The sequence below is a fragment of the Amblyomma mixtum genome, chromosome 9 (assembly GCF_055824585.1).
Source record: "Amblyomma mixtum isolate Tamu chromosome 9, ASM5582458v1, whole genome shotgun sequence".
NCBI classification, from domain to species: domain Eukaryota; kingdom Metazoa; phylum Arthropoda; class Arachnida; order Ixodida; family Ixodidae; genus Amblyomma; species Amblyomma mixtum.
In genome coordinates this window covers 123,657,710-123,677,136 of record NC_143020.1, presented here as the reverse complement: position 1 = coordinate 123,677,136, position 19,427 = coordinate 123,657,710, and the positions used below count along the sequence as shown (strand labels likewise).

Below are 19,427 nucleotides of genomic sequence, written 5' to 3'. Positions count from 1 at the left end.
AGCACGGACGGCACTCCCACTTACCTGGCTATCCCGGCTCTTTCTTGTGCAGTACCACTGGCCTCGTGTGAGCAACGTCGACTTCAGCGCATGGGAATCGGAGAACCGCATCGACAGTTATCGGCACGCCTGCGCACAAGCTACGCCTGGATAAGCTGTGACGTCAACGCATTTGCATCTATAAAACGTGACGACTGACCGGACGACTTTTTACAAGGCGGCTGTGGCGTGAGCAGCACGGACGGCACTCCCACTTACCTGGCTATCCCGGCTCTTTCTTGTGCAGGTTGGTGCTTTGAAAATTGTGACATAACCGCTCGTTCTGTACTTTAAAGCTGCTACGCCACTGCTGCCATTTTTTGCATGAAACTGTATTTGCATTGAAACCGCGTTCCGCGTGCAATCATGCCAAATAAGGATTTGCTAAGTGCGTTTGAAGATCTGAAGAATGAAATTAAAGGTGACTTGAAAGCTTTCAAAGAATCCCTTGAGCGGGACATCCGCTCAGAACTCAGAGACATAAAAAGCAGCCTGAACTTCATAAGCGAGAAGTACGATGAAATGAAAGATGACCTTAAGAAATCACTTGATGAAAATGAGCATCTGCGAAAGACGAATGAAGCATTGCAAGAGCGATGTGACTGGCTAACAACTCAGACTAAAATCTGCGAGGCACGCTTGGTGCAATGTGAACAATATTCAAGAAATGCTAACATAGAAATCAAAGGTATACCCGTTGAACCGGAGGAGGATCTAGCGGAAATCATGGGAAAAATCGGTAACGTTATTGGCGAAGAAATCTCGGCCTCAGACCTTGATGCATGCCATCGCGTTCCTGTGTATGGAAACCCTTCTGCATTTAACGTTGTTGCCCAGTTCGTCCTCCGCAAAAAACGCGATGCAGTCCTTCTAAAAGCGAGAAGCAATAAGAACCTTTCCTGCAAAGAACTTGGGTTCAAGGAAAAGACACAGGTGTATATAAATGAGCATTTATGCCCTGATCGCAAGCGTTTGCTAGCACTGGCAATCACAAAGAAAAGTGAGGCAGGCGGGAAATTTGTCTGGGTCCGTGGAGGTCAAATCTACGCACGGAAAATGGAAAAGAGCAAAGTGCTAAAGATTATGACCACTGAGGACGTGAACAAAATGACCTAAGTCAGTGCACTAAATCGATGGCTCCTCTTGAAAATGGAGAGTTATCATTTGCTTGCTCCGGTAGCTTTAAACAAGGTTGCCGAGGAACCAAGTCTGAAGATTTTCCATTTGAATTGCCGATCGGTGAACAACAAGAACGATGAAATACAGTCACTTTTCGACTCTTTTAAATTTTCCTTTGAAGTCGTAATGTTCACAGAAACCTGGTATCATGACGAATCGAACTATTTAATTTTAGAGGGCTACACTCATTTTGCCCTCAATAGATCTGACCGCAAAGGTGGTGGCGTTTCAATCCAAGTTTTAAATACTCGCGCAGTTACAGAGGTAAAACAGTTCACTTTATCTACTGCTGACTATGAAATGCAAACTGTTGAGCATGATCGCGAAGTTTACACTGTTTTATTTCGCCCCCCAGACGGTAGTTTCGAGAAATGCCTTGATATGCTTGAAAGCCTTTTTGATTATGTGTCCACCAATCGACAATCACTGGTTTTAGCGGGTGACGTGAACGTTGACATGCAAAACATCTCGACCAGACAAACAGAAATTATGTCCCTTTTTGATGCTTACGGACTTTCAAACCTTATCAATACTCCCACTCGCATAACCTGCTCTACATCTTCCTCTCTAGATATCATCGTTACTAACTCGGAAATTTCTAATGCAAAGGCTGGCACACTTCTATCAGACGTAAGTGACCACATTCCAACTTTCGCTTTCATTCCTGCTGCAAGGCCCAATTCTGCCCGACAAAAAGTTTGCAATAGCTATCAGCGCATAGATATGATAACCCTGGAACGCTTCCGAACGGATATGTGTGCAGCTAGGTGGGATGATGTGATGCGCTCAAAGGATGCGAATGACGCATACAGCATCCTGGTTAAGAAACTAAAGCCTGTGTACGATAAATGCTTCTTGGTTGATCGTCCTCGCAAACAAAAAGCTAAAAAGCCGTGGTTAACGCAAGACCTACTGCGCAAAATAAAGGTTAAAGAAAAGCTGTTTGCACAGTTTATTAAATCCCGCGACCCGTCAAAGCTAGAGAAATACAAGAAATACCGCAATTTTCTTAACCGAGAGCTGAAATCCGCGAAGTTCAATTACTACAACAGCACTTTCTCATCCATGTCTGGTAAAAATGTGAGTGCGAAATGGTTCCAACTAAACAAACTCTTAAACCGAAATCCCAAATCTCCTGTTACCTCAGTAATGAAAGACGGCATCGTTATTACCGGAGACGATCTCTCAAATGCATTTAATGAACATTTTTCGAGTATCACAAAAACCCTACTTTCTTCCACCGCACCGAATCCCGGCTACGCTTTGCAAACACCAATTGTTGCCGAGTCTATATTCCTTTTCCCCACAACTGAAACTGAAGTCGTAACAGTTTTTAGCAACCTAAAATGTAGCAGTGCAGAGGACAAAGATGGATTCCGCATAAAACCTTTTAAGTTTATTATTGACTTACTTGCTGTACCGTTAACTCACATTTACAACATTGCTCTCGCTACAGGGATCTTTCCGACAGAAATGCAAGTCGCAAAAGTTATTGCCATTCATAAAGGAGGCGACACATCAGAATTATCAAATTACCGGCCGATCTCGATCCTGCCTGTGTTATCAAAGGGTTTAGAAAAAATTATGTGTTCCAGAATAACTAAATTTTTAGATAAGCATGGTGTCCTATCTGACCAACAATTTGGCTTTAGGCCTAAAAAATCGACAGAGACAGCTTTGATTAAACAAAAAGAACTAATAGTTGAAGCCTTTGAGAAGAAATGTCTGGTCCTTGGCATTTATGTCGATTTTTCAAAAGCCTTCGACTTGCTCAACCATAATCTGCTGCTGCAAAAACTGGAACACTACGGAATTAGGGGAGTCACTTTGTCTCTGCTCAAATCATACTTAGCTCATCGCAGACAAATGGTTTCTCATAATAACAAGTTATCTAGCCTTGAGCCACTTCTCTCTGGTGTTCCCCAGGGCAGCATAATGGGGCCCTTACTTTTTCTTGTTTACATCAATGACATCTTTTCTACCCCTGCCGTTGACCTTGTGGGCTTTGCTGATGATATTACAGCACTGTTGTCGGGTAGCACAGAAGCCGAATTATTTTCGCGAGCAAATAAGTTTCTGGAATATCTTCACGAGTGGTCAAGAAATAATCATCTGAAAGTTAATTCTGAAAAAACGAAGGCCGTCTTATAGCGAACAAGAAACAAAACTGTTCACACCAATTTCACCCTATCATTAGGAGGCAAAACAATTGCAATCGTGAAAAACATAAAATGCTTAGGAGTTATCTTCTCAGAGTGTCTCACCTGGGACGAACAGGTCAATCATGTTCGGAAAAAACTGAATCGCTTCAACGGTCTTATTTGCCAACATAGGGACACACTTCCGTCTCGAGTAAAGGTCCTCATTTATCAAGCATTCTTTCTCCCATCACTGACTTACTGTCTCACAGTTTGGGGAACGACGACCCAGCACAACATATTCAAACTAATAACAGTACAAAAGCGGGCAATTAGATTCATAGCAAACGTATCGAGGCAGACCCACACACATCCATACTTCATTAAATTTGGCATTCTAAAGTTCACTTCTTTGTTTCCTTTCAGATTGCTATCAATGTACAAAACTGCGGTTTTTACTAACAATGAAACCATTCTCTCACTTCTAAAAATGTCTCGCTATTCAACCGTCTACGATACCCGCTCTCATTTTCCTTGGTCACTGCCTCTTTGTCGGACCAAATACGGTATGCAATCTTTATCTTTTATTCTGTCGAAATACCTAAACATTTTAGAAAATAACAACATATCGCTAAAATGCATCACGGTAAAGAGCCTAAAAACCATTTTGTATCTTTTTGATGACGTTTAATTACAACTTGTTCCGAACTGTGATTAAAGCTGTAACACGTGTGAATTCTGCTGTTGTACACCTGGTTGATGTGATGCTTTTGGTTTTTTGAGTATTTATGACGCTTTTTGTTGTGATTGTGATACTAATGTTTAAGTGCCACTGTAGATATTATATTCATGTTGATACTTTATTTATTGTTTTCGAGTGCCTCACCTGTAGCTGTCTTGTAAACTAACAACTGAGGCAATACGTTGCCTCAGCAGTGTGGGCGCAGGGTGCCTCTCAAGCTGCATTCAAGCAGCTTTTTTCCCTGCGTCCTCTCTCTCCCAGTGATACTTGTACTTGTACCACTGTAATACTTGTAATACTGTAATACTGTAAGTAATACTTGTACCACTGAGAGCGAGAAATAAACTTCAACTTCAACTTCAACTTCAAATAAAGGCTGAAAAACTAGAAATTTATTTTTTGCACTGTCGTAACGGGTGAGACGAGTCTTGCGATATATGGAAACACGTACGCGCGGATTCAGGCGGAATTCCAGAGAAAAAAAAAAGAGTTAAATTTAAGCTACCCCCGAACACAGCCAGAATTAGATGCATGCGACTAAATTATCAGTGCGCGACACACACAGTCCACCGATAAATCTCAAGCATCGCGCCGTGAATGCTAAAACAAAAATCAATTAAGTTTACTCGACATAGTCGCGCTCCATGAATTTAAGCCGGCCGGTGAACATTCAACTGCCTGCAACAAGGCACCACGTTACTGCATTGTTGAGTCTCGCGGAATGACAAGACCCTTTCTTATGAATCTTCAGTCACGTTTAGACATCAGTTACCAGCCCAGTAGGCCGATGTTAAGTAATTATTAGCCTTCAGTACAAGTCGAAGCGTGTGTCCTAAACCGCATCATTCGTTCCGTTCATCCGCCATTTGTCAAAGTTCTAGAACCGGAAGTGGTTAAAAGAGTAGAAAACTGAGCTAGTTGGTTCATACTTCTTGGTGGCAACAGCCGAAATAACAAAACGCAGACACAGAAAGGAACACACAGAACGTAGACGAAGCTGACTGTGAACTAAAATTTTATTGGAAAACCTGCGCTTTTTGTTTCCTTGTCAAAAATATCTTGCTTTTATCTCCCGTGGGGTTCGTTCAAGAAGGAAATTCCTTTTCTTGATAGAGAGATTGATGGTGTACTAACGCACCACTGTCCCGTTTCCCGTACCGCCAATTCCTCAAGGATCTCACGTGTCAGTTCGTCTGCATACCTTTCCATGACTTGAACTTCATGCAACTTGGACTCACACTTGCGCACTTTTTGCCTTTTGCATGCCTTTTGCACTTTTTTTTGCCTTTTGCAAGTTGCATGAAGTTGCATTCGACTTGTGGAACTTTGTGTGATTTTGCTAGTCTCTTTACATCCGGATTTGTGCTTTCGTACTAAAACTCTTGAACCACTTTTATCACGCACGCGAACAGCCCTGCTCCTTGTGGCACGAATCAGCCCCAGCGAAGAAGCAAGCTTCCTCGCACTTCCGCATGGAAAGTTCCGCACGTGTGCATCAAAACCTCTCGAATCCAGCGCCGTGCCCTGTTCGCCTTCCGGAAGGTCGATTTGTTTGCACACAACCCGATCTAACGGAGGGCGCTCGGGGGCGTAGAGATTGGTGGGAGGAGGAACACGTATCGGCGTCAGCAGGAATGTCACGCTACGACTTTATGGGTGTGTGTGTTTGCACAAGTACTGACTACGTTGTTTATCGCATTCGAGTCGTCCGGTAAGGCACTGCTGTGTCTCGCAAAAGCAAAAGTTGTTTACGGATTTGTCCCTGGCGCTCTTAATCAACTTGTAGCTGACAGCAACGCGCAGACTAAGGCATACTCGGAAGAAAAAATTGATGGAAGTGCTTTTTGTACGAAACGCGCGTTGCTTTTTCTATGGATCCTTCCTTCAGAGAAAATATCAGTTTATTCAACAGGGCAAATCAAGCGCTTACTAAAGCCTTACTCCTGGTTGACCAAGATACGCTATGTATAATCAAGCGCTTACTGCGCCTTACTACTGGTTGACCAAGATACGCTATGTGTTTTTCTGGCCGCCGCGGTAGCTCAGTGGTTATGGTGCTCGTCTGCTGACCCGAAAGACGCGGGTTCGATCCCGGCCGCGGCGGCCGAATTTCTATGGAGGCGAAATTCTAGAGGCCCGTGTACTGTGCGACGTTAGCGCACGTTAAAGAACCGCAGGTGATCGATATTTCCGGAGCCCTTCACTACGGCGTCTCTCATAGCCTGAGTCACTTTGGGACGTTAAACCAATAAACCAACCTAAACAAACCGCTATGTGTTTTCTTTCTATGCTAGCCACCTGACAAGGTCGCTTCGAAGTTCTCCATTATTTGTTTTCTTGTTTTTTGTTCTCCTGCCCGGCAATTTTATTATTAGAAGAAAGTGATAGAAACAAGAACCATCTGGCAGCGTTTGATGGAATCTGATACGTGATTTAGCATGATGAATAGAATTGTTTTTTTTTTTTCGTCAAGCAAGAAATGCTAGCCAAGCTACATACCTAAGCGTGGTTTAGCCGACGGCAGGGCAAATCTCCGGCTTGGAAGCAGCTCTCGTTCGGTCGTCAGGCAAGAAAACAAATACTCAGCGCACACGACCAGCCTTTCATTTTCTGTTCTCTGAGCTCCTGGTGCCTTTATTCATAATCCTGCTTTTCATCGTCTGTGGTAATGCAGCAAGTTAAAGGGTACATGTGCAAAAGCTAGTGAGGCGCACATGTTCACCGCGTGTTTACTGAGTGGCAGGATAGCGATTCTCGCGTCTGCTAACAATCGTTTTATTTTGGGTTAGATCTTTGTCATAATTGATTAACAGCTTATTACAAGGCATACTAGGTCAGTGAATGGCAATGTCAGCGTCTCTCCCCCCTTACATACTCCGCACTTTTCAATGCGGTTTTTTGCAGACTGTTGTGCTGAAGTACTTTGATCCAAAGAATATTGTGTGGCCTATGTAGTAACTAACAAAGCTCTTCCGCAATCGCTTTCCATTCACGCCAGTGATAAGCGTCTATTCTTGCGTTGCACCAAAAGCTGGGAATTAGCTGTCCTGAGAAACATTTTCTTCCAACCAGCAACTTCGAATTTTTCTTTTAACTACTGCAGCGGAGTCTCCGCTTATGTAACCGAACATGGGCATCTAACAACCAGGCACACGCTGTCAAAATAAATCCAGCTCTCTTTCCCGCCTTGTCAGCTCGATAGCGATGTTGTTATCACTGCGGCCCACATAGCCGTAGACGATGCAAGTGACCATGACTATGCAGTATGTTCTCCTTAGTCTCTAACCATGTTATGCTTGCGTTCAGTCACGTGATATGAAGGCTCGTTGTGATGTGCGTGTGTGCACAAGTTCATTTCTCATACTGAGTGTGCCGGTCATTGAATTAATTGTGTCATCACAAAGTTGCATTTTTCCTATCTCCCTTCTCCTGTTAGCTCCCACCTTGCCCCCTTCCTTTAGCAGGTCATGAACACTTTTCACCGGAAAAACCACTTATGACATTAATGTTTTCTCTAGCGAGCGCTGTAAAAACGCCCGTGCACTGAAATTGCACTGAAAGTCAGAAGAACCCCGGTGGCTGAAACAAACCTCGATTACTCAATTGTGGCATGTCTCATAGCTTACAGTGTTTTTTTTTTTATGTCCTGAGCCGATTAATATTAATCTTTTTTCTTCAAAAGTGAGCGATAAGTGGCTAGTTTAGTGTGACATGATTACAAAACATAAAACTCAGTAGGGGGCAGGACACGAGAGAAGCGAACAGGACGAGCTCAGACTAGCAATTGATTTATTGGAGCGAACTTCAAACTTCACAAACACTTCCTTCTTTAACAGGTTTTTTTTTTCTTATAATTTTTTTCCTCATAGGATGTGCTGTCGTTGATATCCCGCTTAATTCCGCCAATAAGGGAGCAGCAGTCTTTCGACGTCTTGTTTTGGTGAAATAATAAGCAGACGCTCGTCCATGTTCCGGCAGTCGGGTGGCTCCACAGCTACCCGGAAGTAGAGAGCTCGGGCTAAATCGTGGGCCGCGTCGTTGACGGAAATTGTTGAAAATTATAGGTTACAGAGGAGACTGGTGCCACCACCGGATAAAAGTCTCAACAATAGGGAGGCAATCCTATGGCGACGCCTCCAAGCTGGGAACTTCGTAAACCCGGTCTGGGTCTATCATGTTCATAGAGATAAAGAAAACGATAAGTGCGAGCACTGTGGGGCGAGAGGGACCCTCGACCACATAATCTGGGAATGCGCTAGCTCCCCAGGGGCTAACGAAAACATAAATTGTAGAGAAACCTGGGAAGCCCTGCTGCAGAGCGAGGCCCCTGCTTCGCAGCAACGAGCCATCCGCCTGGCGGAAGAAGCCGCGAGAAATCAAGACCTCTTCGCCTGCTTCTAATCGCGGATGTCATGGCCCCCGTCACCAAGGCCTGCGTGCCGGGGACGGGGAGTAGAGGGCTTCCTTATCTGGCGGAAAATAAATTTGTCATCATCATCATCATCAAATAATAAGCAACGAAGGGAACCATGGTTGCTCTTTCAGTCGATGCGTTATTCTCTATCAAGACCTGCGTGCAAGACGTACGTCACAGCGCCATAATCTCGCAGTCAGGAAAGAACCAGCTTGTATAAGTAAAGCAGCAGCAGTTCCACACAAGCAAAAATAAAACGAGGTCAATGGGGCTTCATCCAGGGGTAATCGGCATGGAGAAAGCGCCAGCCTTCTGTTGCCTGCGCTCCTCGTTCGTCGCTCGGTTCCTCAGGGCTCACTCCCGAGACGAGAGTTGAGCGAAATAGAAGAAAACACACGAAGTGTTCCAAGTAACGCGAAGGCAAGTTCCGCGACCAGTTTCCATAAGCCCACGCGTTTCGAAGTGGGGGCATGGGACATTCCCCCTGGAACGCCGCTCTCGGACTCAATGTACCGACCAAAGCCCCTGAACCCGACTCGCCTCATCGACAGAAAGAAGGCATGCGTATGCAACCCACAGGCACAAAGAATCTATTGTGCGTCGCTTTAGCGTGGACGGGGGCACTGCACAATCTTCGCTGTGCATCTCTTCATGCAATGCGCCGCCCCGGTGGCTCAGTGGTTATGGGGCTCTGCTGCTGACCCGAAAGATCGGTCCCTTACGGGCTGATCCGAAACATACCTCCTGTTCATTCGTAATGAATGTTTTCACCACCACCACCCGAAAGACGCGGGTTCGATCCCGGCCGCGGCGGTTGAATTTCTTTGGAGGAGAAATTCTAGAGGCCCGTGTACTGTGCGATGTCAGTGCACGTTAAAGAACCCCAGGTGGTCGAAATTTCCGGAGCCCTCCACTACGGCGTCTCTCATAGCCTTAGTCGCTTTAGGACGTTAAACCCCATAAACCAAACCTAAACCATCTTCATGCATTGCAAAGGATCGAGTCGAGAAAGGAAATACGCAAAGGATAGGAAAGGAAGGAAGGGAGTGATTTGGAGCAGCAGAAGAATGCAGGAGCAGCCCGTCGAGTACGCCCTGCTGCTACCCCTAATCGTTAATCTATCAAACTAATGGCGCACGTCTACTCAACCCTTTGTCTAAAGTGGGGTGATTATTGACGGCGTGACTGCGGCCAGGCATCGCCAGAGTTCTTTTGAAGCGAAAAGCTTCACTAGGCTCGTCAACACCGCGCTTCGAGTGAGCCGGAGGCCAGATTTGCCACTTCTGCGCATGCGCGAAACCGAGCGACGTCACGCGCAGCGCAGGGGGCCGCCCACTCCGTAATAAAAAAGAATAAAAATAAGCACAGAAACGAGAAAGAAGAAAGAAATGAAAGAAATAAAATATCAGAAATAAAAAAATACAAACATTGCGCCAGGAAACTCTCATGTCTCGGTGGATACCCGAACCGCGCCGTAAGGACCTTAATTAAGGAAAATGAAATGAAATGAAAATTGGTTATCATGGTGTACACCCGAAAGGAATGGACACCCCAGTACATGTCTCTAAAGCAACCTTCTAAGACAGCACCGTATTCACTACACGCGCGTCTCCTCCTCCGCCTCCGTACAGACAGTGTGTGGACGGCCGAACACCACTGTTATCGTGGTGCTCCCAGTGCATTGTGCGTGAACTGCGACAGTCATGACGTCAAACCAAGCGTAACTGAACCTTTTCGCTTGTATATCCAGGCTTAACCACAGCCAAGCCACTGCCAATTTTTTTTTTAAATTAACAATAAAACTTCAGGAACATTGACGTAATGCGGCCTGAATTGCAATATATTGCCACATTCCTGGACATTCTCGTGGCGCCGTCTCCTGGCCGAACTGTCTCAACCGCCATCCTGGCTAGCCTTAGCCATGGTGGCGGGCGGGGCTTCTTCGTCGTCTCTTCTTCGGGTTCCGCTCGGGAGTTCGCTGCTACCTGGCGCTGTTCAGTAAAACGTGACCTGGCTGTCCCGACTGTATAGCCGTGACATATTTGGTGGAGCCGGCTGGGTAACGTCCCATGCACACTGACTCTGAAGACACCTTTGAAGCCAGCCCTCAGTGCGTGGACACAACCCCCGTCCACAAAGCGAGCCGCCGCCTGCGAGGCCTACAGCCAGAGTTCAGCGGCCTGACAAAACCGGCAAGAGATATGACATCAACCACAGCTAGCCAGACGACTCAACATTTTGGAGCTGACACTCCCTTCGTACTTCACGCGCCCAGGTCCCCGCCGACGTTCCACGGTGACAGGTTCGAGGATGTTGAAGGATGTTGAAGGAAGGAGGATGTTGAAGGATGTTGAGGATGTTGAAGGATGTTCGAGGATGCCTGCTATGGCCGAGGCAAAGAAAGTGCGGCACCTGATGCGGGGCGTTAAGGAGCAGCTGTTTGCTGGACTTGTCCGCAACCCTCCAAGGACAGTGGCCGATTTTACGAAGGAGGCAGTGAGCATGGAACGCTCCTTGCAGGAACGCGGTGCACAGTACGGCCGGCAGGCTAGTATGGCAGCCGCTCAAACCTGCACGCCTACGACGCTGCCTCCTGAAGATCTTCGAGACCTTGTAAGGAGCATCGTTCGCGAAGAACTCGCGAAACTCCGCTTCGAAGCTCCACAGGCCAGCGTCGCCGCCCTGTCGGACGTGGTACGGGATGAAATCCGTCGAGTGGTGCAGCCAGCACCAGTTGTTCCGGAGCCGCAGCCGCAACCCTACATCATGACCTACAGCGAGGCACTTCGACGGCCTGCGACAGTGGCACAAGCTTTTTCACCTGTGCCGGCTGTGCAGTACCCACGTCCAACTGTGCCCACCACCGTGCCGCAGGAATTCCGGCCCGCCATGCGTAAAGCGGACATGTGGCGAACGCCGAGGAACCGGCCACTCTGCTACCACTGCGGTGAGCCCGGCCACATCCTGCGCCACTGCCCCTACCGTCGGATGGGTTTAAGGGGTTTCGCTTCAGACGCTCCTCGACCACGCTACGGCGAGCGACCCCAGGAGATTGAACAATACCTGACGTCCAACGTGCAGGCTCAGACCGTGCCGCGACGCCAGTCTCGATCCCCATCGCCCAGGAGACTCTCTTCTCCCAGCCGCCCGTCGACCTCTGGCGAGTTCAGAGGCAGGTCCCCACGGCGGGAAAACTGAAGACGGCGTCCTCTGGGGGTAGGGCCGCCGCAGCTAGAAAGAAACAAGAGCCTCCACTCGACGATCTGCAGCGACGACGAGACCAACGACCACCTGACCCGACGAGCCCACCGCCGACGAAGAGCCAGCAGTTGGCTTCTACGGAAATTCCAGTAACCGCCGATAACTGTGAAGTAACCGCACTGGTAGATACCGGCGCTGATTTCTCTGTGATACAGTAAGCAGCCGGCTAGCCACGACCCTTAGAAAGGTTTTGACCCCTTGGACTGGGCCCCAGATCCGCACAGCCGGCGGCCATGTTGTGACGCCGACCGGCGTTTGCACCTTACGAATTCAGATCCGCGGCGTCACTTTCCCCGGCTGCTTTGCTGTGCTTCCTGAGTGTTCTAAAGACCTGATTCTCGGTCTGGATTTCCTACAAGAATATGGGGCTGTCATCGACTTTAAGGAGCTGATCGTCTCGTTTGCCGCACACCGTACTGTTGGCGACGAACCGCAGCAACGCAGGACTAAGTTGCGGGTCTGCGATGATAACGTGGTGATTCCGTCGAGAACCACCATGCTAGTAACTGTGGAGTGCGATGACAGCGCCGGCACTCATGGCATCGCTGAAGCCAACATATCACTGCTCCTGGGTCGGCAAGTGTGTGTAGCTCGCGGGCTTATAGAACTGAACAATAAGCGAGCCGAACTACTGATAACAAATTTCGGTTGTGAGCCCCAACGTTTAGCGGCCAACACAACGATTGCTTATTTTGAAGAACTCGGGGAATGCGCCTGCGCCGGAGAGTACGCGTTGACAGGGACTACGAAGTCCGTGGAATCAACGAATGCTCCGGTTAAACTCGACGTGAACCCGAATCTCCTGCCTAGTCAAAAACGCAACCTGCAGACTGTCATTGACTCTTTCCAGGACTGTTTTGCGTCAACCTCCAGAGTTAGGCAAACGCCGATTACAAAACATCGAATTATAGTTGATGAAAGCCAGAGACCATTACGCCAGTCGCCGTACCGGATATCTTCAAAGGAACGGGATGCAATTCGAAGGCAAGTTCAAGAAATGCTCCGCGACGACGTGATCCAGCCATCGAAGAGCCCGTGGGCGTCGCCTGTGGTCCTAGTTGCAAAGAAAGATGGGACCCTCCGGTTTTGTGTTGATTACCGACGTCTGAACAAAGTCACTAAGAAAGACGTTTATCCTTTGCCGCGCATTGATGACTCCCTAGACCGTCTGCGCCACGCCAGATACTTTTCATCACTCGATTTACGCAGCGGCTACTGGCAGATAGAGGTGGACGAACGTGACCGGGAGAAGACCGCATTTATTACCCCGGACGGTTTGTACGAATTCAGGGTGCTCCCCTTCGGCCTATGCTCAGCTCCGGCAACTTTCCAACGGATGATGGACACTGTGCTTTCTGATCTCAAATGGCAGTCGTGTCTTGTGTACCTGGATGATGTTGTCATCTTCTCCGACACTTTCGAAGAACACCTCAGCCGCTTACGCGCTGTTTTCGAAGCTATCCGTTCAGCTGGTCTCTCCCTTAAGCCCGAGAAATGTCACTTCGCTTTCCAGGAGCTGAAGTTTTTGGGCCACATTGTGAGCACCAAGGGCGTTAGTCCAGACCCCGACAAGACTGCCGCCGCCGCTTCTTTTCCCATTCCTGCTGACAAGCGAAGTGTGCGCCGTTTTCTGGGTCTCTGCGCCTACTATCGGCGCTTTATGAAGAACTTCTCCCGAATAGCTGAGCCCCTTACTCGCCTCACCAAAGATAACGAACCGTTCGTCTGGGGTCGGGAGCAACAACATGCCTTTGAAGAGCTACGCACGCGTCTTCAGAATACACCCATACTTGGGCACTTCGATGAGGCCGCTGACACAGAACTGCACACAGACGCGAGTAACGTTGGCCTTGGTGCGGTACTTGTACAGTGGCAGGATGGTGTCGAACGCGCAATCGCTTACGCAAGCCGCACGTTATCACGGTCTGAGGTGAACTATTCCACCACCGAAAAAGAATGTCTAGCTATTGTGTGGGCAGTAACGAAATTTCGACCCTATTTGTATGGCCGCCCTTTCCGAGTGGTGAGCGACCACCACTCGCTGTGTTGGTTGGCAAATCTCAAGGATCCCTCAGGGCGACTCGCACGCTGGAGCCTCCGACTGCAAGAATTTGATGTCACCATCGTGTATAAATCAGGGCAAAAGCACAGTGATGCAGACTGTTTGTCCCGTGCCCCACTTCCTGCCAGTCCCGTGGACCTCGATGACGATTCCCTTTTCCTTGGGGTCATTTCCGCGTCCACCCTGGCTCACCGCCAACGAGACGACATTGAATTACGGTCCCTGATTGACTATCTCGAAGGAAGCGCTCAGACTCCGCCCCGCATCTTTTCACGCGGCCTGTCATCATTCTGCTTACGGGAGGGTATCCTGTACAAAAAGAACTATAGGTCGACGGAGCCTGCCTATCTGCTCGTTATCCCTAATGCCTTTCGCGATGAAGTCTTGCAGGCGTCCCACGATGATCCTTCCTCTGGTCACCTTGGTTTCTCCCGAACGTTGGCCCGCATACGGCAAAAATATTACTGGCCCAAGCTCGCGGAGGTTGTGAAACGCTACGTCCGAACTTGCCGCGAGTGTCAACGTCGCAAGACGTTGTCGACGAAGCCGGCCGGACTTTTGCAGCCTATTGATCCACCACAAGTTCCTTTCTACCAAGTCGGCATGGATTTACTCGGCCCCTTTCCGGAGTCTTCGCTGGGTAACCGGTACATTGTGGTCGCCACCGACTACCTCAGTCGATACTGTGAGACGAAAGCTCTTCCCCGCGGAACAGCTGCGGAAATTGCCACCTTCTTCATGCACAACATCGTGCTTCGTCATGGCGCACCCACGGTCGTTATAACTGACAGAGGAACGGCCTTTACCTCGGCGCTGACACAGGAAGTTATGCGACTCAGCGGCACGAGTCACCGACGAACAACAGCTTATCACCCCCAAACTAATGGACTCACTGAGCGCCTAAATAAGACGATCGCCGACATGATTTCCATGTATGTCGACGACGACCACCGCAACTGGGATGCAGTACTCCCTTACGTTACGTTCGCATATAACACCGCGCTGCAAGAGACTACTCACTTCACACCATTTCGCTTAGTCCATGGTCGCGAGGCCGTGACAATGCTCGACGCCATGCTGCTTCCTGGTAGTGAAAACTCCACTGTCGTGGGGGCCGACCGCTTTGTTCACGACGCCGAGGCCGCCCGCCAACTTGCTCGGCAGCATATCCGGCATCAACAAGAAAAAGACGCTCGCCGTTACAACCATCGCCACAGGGATGTCACTTACCAGCCCGGAGAACATGTTTGGGTGTGGAGCCCAGTCCGTCAAAGAGGGCGCTCTGAAAAGCTTCTTCGGCGGTACTTTGGCCCCTATGAAGTGTTACGCCAACTCGGCGAGGTAAACTATGAAGTTCTCCCTCAAGGAACTGTTCGTTCCTCTAGGCGACCAACGTCCGAAGTTGTGCATGTCGCCCGAATGAAGCCTTACCACGCCCGCTAGCAGCTCACTCGTCTCTACCTTCTCTCTCTCCACTCGGCTCTTCACCGTGCGCACCCGTCGAGATGGTGATCGGCCAGAACCGCCTCATGGAATTCGGCAACGTCAACATCCATTCCACACTTGCCGTGCTGTTCAACCACAACACGCTGCAGCTTGAATATTTCCAGACGACTAAGAGCGCAAAGATCATGGCATTCTCCATTCTGACCGTCCATATGCTCCAGCTATCCGCATCTATGATGATTGTCTTAATGCCTCCCTCTCCTCGCGTACGAGATCACGACGGCCGAGAAAGTGGATTCCGCGCCCGTCGCCGATACCTACTATATACACCAGGACTACTGCGCCTCTGCAAGGGCACTCTATGATCAGCGGATGTTCGTGCCCCAAAAGCCTGTGCCCGGGGAAGCGGCTGCCGGACCACACGCCCTCCAGCGCCGCGGGCGGCGCTTTCCAGAGGGGGGGAGCAATGCCACATTCCTGGACATTCTCGTGGCGCCGTCTCCTGGCCGAACTGTCTCAACCGCCATCCTGGCTAGCCTTAGCCATGGTGGCGGGCGGGGCTTCTTCGTCGTCTCTTCTTCGGGTTCCGCTCGGGAGTTCGCTGTTACCTGGCGCTGTTCAGTAAAACGTGACCTGGCTGTCCCGACTGTATAGCCGTGACAATATGGTGTGCAAGGAAAGTCATGAGGGTAATGCACATATAAGGATCGCGTGAAGATTGTTCACTCACACGACACAAATAATTTGTTACATGACCGTTGATATTGTCATTGTTTGTTGTCACGTGGTTGCGGCGTTTCGTGGGAAGGACGACATTCCGCACAACAAGCCTTTATCAGCTGCATGTAAAATGTAATGTCTAGTCTGGTCAGTGGCGTTACGTTTAGCCACAAACCTCTAATCACGGATCGCAATCCCCTACGAAAGATATGATTATCGCACTCGGCTTGTGTTTACATTATGCCGGCTCTGCTTTTCTAGCGCCCTTGCTCTTAGAAAGAGATAACTAAACGAATCTGAGGGAAACTTGTGATATATGAAGGAGCTGGACACCGCAGGGGACACGGGACAGAGAAAGAAGACGGCACAGGGCGATACTTGCAACTCGTGTCTCACCAACTGGCCTACACATATACCCTCCTAAGTTTGTGATATATGGTTGTCAGCGAGTCAGCAGCTTCAACCGTTTCGAGTTGATTTGTTCTTCCCCATGAGTGAGTCACCTTCCTTTTAAGGTGTAGTCTGTTGTTTTGATTTATTTCCTTCTAAGTGCGGTAGCACGAAGGCTTTCAATTTCTAAAAAAACCCTTCTCTCTTTGAGTGTCTAAAGCCAGCTAGGCCTGCAAAAAAAAAACATTATGAGGGCCCCTAAGTAATCCTTATGACGTGTAAATGTCAGAGCAAGCGTAGCTACTTCCCTGGCTCAATGGACACCTCAGTCGCGATTTGAGTACGTGACGGTGTGACGCTGGCAGCCTATTGCTCCAGGAGCGGTGATGACGTCAACTATGAGCCGCTTTTCGTCCACGGGGTTCTCATGACGCCTGGGGGTGTTTGCACAATGAGCCAAGCAATGATATCGCATAAATGTCTATGTCGTATAAAGCTATGTCGTATGTATAAACTCTGTTTACTGAAAAATAATGACGTCATAACAAGCTTAGCACAGCTAGCGAAAAACTTCCCTGTTTATAATGTACGCCATCCCGAAGTGTGGTATGTCGCCAAGTGCAAAACCAATTATGGGCATCAAATGCTGAAATTTCTATTGCCCACACTTCCAAATCGCGTATTAAAAGAAACTAACATTGATATATATGGTATACTACCAAAAGAACTGCGCCAAATGTTTGTATAATGATGCCATACAGTGACTTTTTTTTTTGCCTGATGCTTTCCAGTTTCTACCGATTTTGCCTAACTCATGCATGTGTTTTGTCCAAGTGCATTGTACTTTCTTAGCCGCACGCTTCTATGCTGCCCCGTGTGCTAGGGGGTCAGAGCTCCTCAAGCTGTTTCTCACAGCTTTTACAGGCCCTCCTCGTAACTTTTTTGTTGCGGAATAAAATTTGAATTGATTTCAAATAAAAAACAGGCGCTACTGCACCGCGCCTTCGTTTTTAATCCACGGCTCCGCAAACAGTTCATCTTCGGTAGCCAGTTCAGTCTGAGCTATCCACGCAACCGGTCACCCCTCGTGTTTAACTACCTCACTCTCGCGCTGTGCGTTGCACGTAGTTGTCTTCGTCAACTTCAATCCGTTCGCAGTGGATACAGAACGCCCCATTAACGCGGTGCCCTCTAGAGGTGCGTCAAGCGGTCCCAGCATTTTTTCAGTGCGCTACCGTTAAGGTTCCTAATCACCGATTTCGCCGATCTTTCTCTGAAGCCTGACCATAGAACCTTTGCGTCGAACCGAAAGCGAAATGAAAGGCGACACGCATATACTTCGCATCTGGCCAAGTAAGCTAAATCGGTTATAAATTTTCCTTGCGAGACTGCCGTCGATGTCGATGTTGCCCGTTCCCACCCTATCGGGTAGACGCTGGCTCAGAAATGGGGCTGGCCAGTGAAAAAAGTAAAAAAAAAAATGCTCTGCCGTGCAAGGCCGAATGTTGCCACCCAGCCATTTTTTATTGCCTTCGAGCATCCAGAGTTCTGTTTGCTCATCTCTGACGTCATTCAGCTGGTGGTTTGTATTTCTGTGAGTGTGAGCCTATCGTCTGCCTGCCCACTCATGTCCGCGTTCTCTCCTTCGGTCCTGGAAAGAGGACGCAACAGGGCACAGAGGTATTCAGTACTCCTCCGCCCAGCCCGGCATTAGCAGTCGGCAGCGATCCCGCAGATGAAGCTTATTGTTCCGAGAAGAAGATGCGGCGTTCACCCTTCCCTCCTTGAGTTGCGCACTGGATTATCGGGTTCGGCGAGCCGGATTTCTCGTTTCGCTTCGAATCGGCTCGCTTGGACGGTTCTCCGTTACGGCTAGAAGCTTCCATTACAACGGGACCACCACGAAGACAACCCTCCATACATCTCTTTAATCCCCTAACTCGCTTAATCATTTGCCTGCTTAGCTCACCCCGGCCGAGAATATGGGCCTGCCGAAGCTTCCTATCCCCAACCCAACCCGGGAGGACTGGGAGGCGACCCTGCTCGGCTGCCACGACTTACAGGCCCAACAAGCCTTGGTCGGGCGCGCCCGGGCGGCGGCTACCGCCACTGGGGTCCCAAACTAGGGACCTCCACCTAGTGTTTGTGAGGATCGGTCCCTTACGGGCCGATCCAAACACCTCCTGTTCTGAATAAATGTTTTCACCACCACCCGCGCGTGGTCGACAGTGATCTGTCCGCGAGAGACAAATGAACGCAGTTCGCCTGGGGCTGAAGTTAGGTGGGCTTGCTATCTATGACATGGTGTAGAGCGGCATCTGTGGACCAGAATAACAGTTTATGTATACCTACTCACCATGAACTGAGCTTACTGCTGCTATTCGAGAAGGCTCGTGATCCCGTGATGTACGACGTGGCTCGCGGTGCTTGATTCAACGTGATATCGTGGGGCGAGGAGAAAGAGCTCTACTTCGCACAGGTGTTTGTGCATCTCTGTGACCATCTCTGCGTTTTGTTTTGTTTTTTTACTTTTTCGTCTCTACTTGGCACACTTGGCAAGTTATGTGCCTTCGACAGGTGCGTTTGGACTCCCCGAGATTTCTTCATTTGCCTCCCTCCTGTACTGTTTAGTTTTTATTTTTATTTTTTCGTCATCGATGCTACATTGACCAGGCAAACTTTCGATGACAGATCCTTTATATTGAATGAGTACCTTCTACTTTCCATTCATGGAATCTTATTTAATCGATTAAACGTGGTTGCTCATTCCAAGACGAAATAAAAGAGATAGAACAAAAAAAAAACGACATTATGAGTAGATTTATGGAGGCTGTTCGGTGTTTGTTTTTGTTTTTAATCCAACAATGCGCTTTTTAAGTGTACCCAACTGCCGCCTTTCCTAAATTCACGGTGTTAATTGCTCGACGAAAGCTATTCTGCAGTGAAAGGAAACAAGAATAACAATAAACAATCACAGCACCTCAGAGCACAAACACATCCGAATGCCGACGTGATCCTCGTCATGGGGAAAATGAT

The 19,427-nt window shown here is 48.6% G+C and overlaps 2 protein-coding genes across 2 annotated transcripts in view; one reads left to right on the top strand and one right to left on the bottom strand.

The window, feature by feature from the left end:
- The window catches only part of LOC149331074 (uncharacterized), a 437,932-nt gene extending 437,548 nt beyond the window's left edge, over window positions 1–384 (top strand). The window contains exon 5 of the mRNA XM_089560091.1: window positions 53–384. Within this exon, the coding sequence (XP_089416217.1) occupies window positions 53–154 (102 nt within the window). The 3' untranslated portion in view covers window positions 155–384. The remainder of the gene's footprint in view (window positions 1–52) is intronic.
- The window catches only part of LOC149331073 (galanin receptor 2a-like), a 207,744-nt gene that overhangs the window by 121,941 nt on the left and 66,376 nt on the right, over window positions 1–19,427 (bottom strand). The gene's annotated exons all lie outside the window — the stretch shown is intronic.